Source organism: Capra hircus, chromosome 15 (genome assembly GCF_001704415.2).
Source record: "Capra hircus breed San Clemente chromosome 15, ASM170441v1, whole genome shotgun sequence".
NCBI lineage: Eukaryota > Metazoa > Chordata > Mammalia > Artiodactyla > Bovidae > Capra > Capra hircus.
In genome coordinates, this window is record NC_030822.1 from 34,574,331 (window position 1) to 34,579,840 (window position 5,510).

The window sequence follows — 5,510 nt, forward strand, 5'->3', positions numbered from 1 at the left end:
CCTGTTAGAAGGGGAACTGAAACGAGAGAAGAAAATTGTGTGCAGGCGATGATGTGACTGGCAAAGGTGGGTGCATGTAGGAGAGGATGAGCATGTGGAATGATGCTGTAGAAAGAACGAGCACGATGAGTAATGCACACTACAGACAAGGAAAGAATGTGAGCACAGATCTATGATTGTAAATCCGTGATTATTACAATATTTGCTTGTGTCCTTCACAGTGTGAACTTGCATGGCTGAGTGGGTGGAAACTTACATATTCTCTTGTTTTCCTTTAACATTCACTACATGTCAACTCTGTCCCAGACATCGGTGAATAAGATACAGCCCTGACCCTTAGGGAGCTGATAATATATTGAGGCTGAAAATGTTTCAGTGTGATAAATCCTAGAGAGGGAAATACATAACTACAGGGGAATATGGGAGTACAGAGGAAGTACATAACACAGTCTTAGGAAATGAGAAAAGTCTTCTTGAATGAGATATTTAAATTGGCTAGATTAAAGGAGAGGATGGAGATAGAGGGAGTGGAATGTATAAAAGACTACCAAGAAAGAAGAGGCACTTCAGAGACATGCATCTTGACCAGTATCAGTGGAGAAAGCATAGACCATGATTCTGTTAGGCAATGGGAAATTATTATCAGTAATCAAGTAAGCAGAGTACTCAAAATTATCTTTAGGAAATATAATTTATTTATGGAGACTGGTTTAGAGACTAGAAGGACTAAAGGCTAGGATACCAGTTGGGAGGTCTTCAAATATTTAGATCTGGAGCCTGGAAAGCAATACAAATGGCAGCTATAGATTTGGGATGTCTTAGTAAATGAACCTAAGGCAGGTGACAAAATTGGCCAGGTAGACTGAAAAGTAAGGGGAGCATAGAGACAACCATAGAAAGTACCAACACCAAACCCTCCTTCAGGGACAGAGGAGCCCTTCATGAGGATAGAAAGAAAGGTCAGGGGCAAGAGACGAACCAGTGGAGGGTAGACATCAAAGCCAAAAGAAGCATCTAATGAAAAGTGTGACTTCGAAGAAAAGGAGAGAGACAGAACAGAAAGTAGTGAGACAGGGTAGGTGAATAAGAAATTTTACTGTAGGTGTTAAGTTTCTTGTTTGCTTTTAAGACTAAAAATATATGAATGTTCATAAATAATCCTGATTCAGGAAATTAGGAGTAATTACTGATAAATAAGAGAAGGGATAACTGATGGAACAAAGTCCCTGAGAAGGTAGGAAAGAAGGTTGATTCAGAGATTAGTTGGGGAAATTATTCTTGAAAATGCACATACATACTTTACATATATATATAGCTTCTCTGGTGGCTCAGACGGTAAAGCGTCTGCCTGCAATGCGGGAGACCTGGGTTCAATCCCCGGGTTGGGAAGATCTCCTGGAGAAGGAAATGGCAACCCACTCCAGTACTCTTGCCTGGAGGATCCCATGGATAGAGGAGCCTGGCAGGCTACAGTCCATGGGGTCGCAAAGAGTCGGACATGATTGAAGTGACTTAGCATGCATGAGAGTGTGTGTACGCATATGCACGCACTGTCACTTGAGTCATGTCTGACTCTTTGTGACTGCGTGGACTGTAGCCCGCCAGGTTGCTCTGTCCATAGAACTCTCCAAGCAAGAATGCTGGACTGGGCAGCCATTTCCTCCTCCCGGGGATTTTCCCTACCCAGGAATCAAACCTGGCTCTCTTACCTTGAAGGCAGATTCTTTACCATCTGAGCCACCAGGGAAGCCTCACATATGCAAATATTTATGGGGGTTTTGTGGGTTTTTTGGTGTGTGTGTATATGTATCCAGCTTGTTTCAAAAATTACTTGAGATAAGGCACAAAATTAAAATGGCAACTGTGTGAGGTAATGGGTATGTCAACTAACTTGGTTGTAGCAATCATTTCATATTGTATACATATATTATCATGTTGTATACCTTAAATATACACCATTTTTATTTGTTGATTACACCTCAATAAAGCTGGAAAATTAAATTTTAGAGCTATATATTTATTTTGAGAAAACTGATGTTTTAACAATCAATTGCGTTTGCCATTCTGTGTACATAGTACACTTCTCAGTCATGTCCGACTCTTTGCGACCCCATGGGCTGCAGCCTGCCAGGCACCTCTGTCCACGGGGATTCTCCAGGCAAGAATACTGGAGTGGGTTGCCATGCCCTCCTCCAGGGGATCTTCCCAACCCAGGGACTGAACGCAGGTCTCCCACATTGCAGGCAGATTCTTTACTGTCTGAGACACCAGGAAAGCCCAAGAATATTGGAGTGGATAGCCTATCCCTTTGCCAGGGGATCTTCCTGACCCAGGAATCAAACCAGGGTCTCCTGCATTACAGGTAGATTCTTTACCAGCTGAGCTACCAGGGAAACCCTATACTTCTCCATTTATTTGCATTAAAAAAATTCTTCTAACAATATTTTACAATTCTTAGTACAGAGGCTTTGAAAATTTGAGTTAAATATAAAAAGAAAATTTTCAATTTAGTCTTATAGTTGTTTGCTGCTAGTATAAAAATATAATTGATTTTAAATATATATATATAATTGATTTATATTGTCTTTGTACTCTCTAAATAAATAAATAAACAAATACATAGATAAGGGAGCTTTCTCATGCCTAAGTAAAGTAAAATATAGCTCTAAGAGAGGAGATATTGAAGTGTAAAAGACATCATCACTGCTTCCTCTGAGAGTGGAGGAAAGGAGACACAGATGCTTACAGAGATAAGACAAATTTACAGGAGTGGAATAATAAGATGAGAAGTTGGCTCCTGACAGTCTTTAAGTTTCAGTTAGGTAGGAGGGACATTCAGCTGAGAAGAAGGAATTTGGGCAGCAGTTAAAAGCTTTATAGTTGTGAGAAAAATTTAATAGGACTGAGGGGGGCAGGTGGGCTAATATGTTAAAGACCACAGATATGATTGTGCCATTTTCTTCACATCCTGACTAGTCAAAGCTTTGGTTTTTCCAGTAGTCATGTATGGATGTGAGAGTTAGACGATAAAGAAAGCTGAGCGCCGAAGAATTGATGCTCTTGAACTGTGTTGCTGGAAAAGACTCTTGAGAGACCCTTGGACAGCAAGGAGATCCAAACAGTCCATCCTAAAGGAAATCAGTCCTGAATGTTCTTTGGAAGGACTGATGCTAAAGCTGAAACTCCAATACTTTGGCCACCTGATGCGAAGAGCTGACTCATTTGAAAAGACTTTGATGCTGGGAATGATTGAAGGTGGGAGGAGAAGGGGATGACAGAAGATGAGATGGTAGGATGGCATCACTGACTCAATGGATATGAGTTTGAGTAAGCTCTGGGAGCTGATGTTGGACAGGGAGGCCTGGCGTAGTGCAGTCTATGGGGTCGCAAAGAGTCATATACGACTGAGCAACTGAATTGACTATGTGAGTTGAGGGAAGCACCAGTTACATTTAGATGAAGTTTGAGTATTTTCAGAGAATGCGGCAGAAACTAATTGGGATGGAGAAGTTATCAGTCCTGTGAGACAGACATCTAGACTAGAGAGGGAAGAAAGTAAAGACATTCTTACAACATTGGTTCATAAACATTAGCTGTAATCAGAATCACCTTGTGATCTTGCTAAAACAGAGACTACTGCTCCAGTTTCTGACTCATTAGGTGTGTGGCAGGGTCCGAGAACCTGCAAGATCCCTGGTGATGCTGACGATGCTGGTCTGGGGATGGCGCTTTAAGAAGCATTGCTCCACAGCTCCACACCTTCCTTCATATTCTAGGCGACAGCACCACACTGCAGAGCCACAGTGTTTTCAAACTCTGAAGATGCCTGAAGGTCTTATAGCCAAATGGGGTAGAGGGTCTGAATTATGACACTGAGACTGTCTGTGGACAGGGTCTAGAACTGTGTACTTTGCACAGACACTGGGTGTGATTTTTCTATAGAGAATATGCATGTGTACAGAACCCATCATGGTTGTAGAATCTGTGAGTGTGTGCAGACCTTGTGGCTGACTGCAAACCATTATGTGCACTCTGCTAATAAATACAAAGTCTGAAGCTATTTTTCCCCTATGGCACAGGTGAGATCTCTGCAGAAAATTATGGCCTTTTTGTCCGCTAACAACACAGCTGCTGTGAACAACTCTGATACTCGCCTGGCGGGCTGCTTCCTTCTTGGTATCCCTGGGCTGGAGGACCTACACATCTGGCTCTCCATCCCCTTCTGCACCATGTATGTAGCTGCCCTGGCAGGCAACGGAATTTTAATTTGTGTCATCCTCTCCCAGCCAAGCCTGCATGAGCCCATGTACATATTCCTGTCCATGTTGGCCAGTACTGATGTCTTACTCTCCACATCCACCATGCCCAAAGCCCTGGCCAACTTCTGGCTAAGTTCTACCCACATTTCCTTTGATGGCTGCCTAACCCAGATGTTCTTCATCCACTTCCTTTTTGTGGCTGAGTCTGCAGTCCTCCTGGCCATGGCCTTTGACCGCTATGTGGCCATCTGCTCCCCTTTGAGATATGCCACAATCCTCACCAGCACAACCATTGGGAAGATCGTGGCTGCCACGCTAGCCCGCAGCTTCATCATCATGTTTCCATCCATCTTTCTCCTCAAGCGCCTGCACTACTGCCGGGTCAATATCATCGCGCACACATTTTGTGAGCACATGGGCATTGCCCGTCTGTCCTGTTCTGATATCTCCATCAATGTCTGGTATGGGTTGGCAGCTGCTCTGCTCTCCACTGGCCTGGACGTCATCCTTATTGCTGTTTCCTACATTCACATCCTCCAAGCTGTCTTCCACCTCTCCTCTCGAGATGCCCGGTCTAAAGCCCTGAGCACCTGTGGCTCCCACATCTGCGTCATCCTACTCTTCTACATCCCTGCCCTCTTTTCTGTCTTTGCCTATAGGTTTGGGGGGAGACACATCCCACGCTATGTCCATATCCTCCTGGCCAATCTCTATGTGGTCATCCCACCTATGCTCAATCCCATTATTTACGGAGTGAGGACCAAGCAGATTTTGGAAGGGGCTAAACAGCTGTTTTCAATTTTTGTCAAAGAATCTAAATAAATGCTCCGGACTTGACTTCAACTTAATTCCTTTCTATCCGTCTTCTCATCTCTACATCTTCCATTTATCCCTGTGTTATTATCATCCATATTCCAATTATGTAAATACATGTTTTACTCAAATCCACATTTGACTTGGAAATCTATAGTAATAGCCAACCCCCTTTCTTCCATCTATTATTCAAATACCTCCTGGTTCCCCTCTAATTCAAGGAAAATCTAATTAGGAGAAATGCTCTAACTTAACTGAAATTTACCATATAAACAGGACTTTTCTTTATATCTACTTTCATTTTCTCCTTGATGTGGTAATCAATCACACATATAATTTTTTCATTTAGATTTTCCAGTTCAACATCTTTCTCACAATGGGAACCCTTGAGAATTGTCATGCTTATAAACTCACAGTCCCTTCAGATATTTATTATCA

General features: G+C 42.6%; 1 protein-coding gene across 1 annotated transcript; it reads left to right on the forward strand.

The window, feature by feature from the left end:
- LOC102171175 (olfactory receptor 52B6) lies at positions 4,071-5,081 on the forward strand. Its single transcript, XM_005689804.2, has one exon. It carries the CDS (start codon positions 4,071-4,073, stop codon positions 5,079-5,081), a length of 1,011 nt encoding a protein of 336 aa, XP_005689861.2.

What these genes read in the sequence shown, in the direction of transcription:
- LOC102171175 (XM_005689804.2), top strand. Translation starts at nt 4,071, where the DNA reads ATGGCACAGGTGAGATCTCTGCAGAAAATTATGGCCTTTTTGTCCGCT.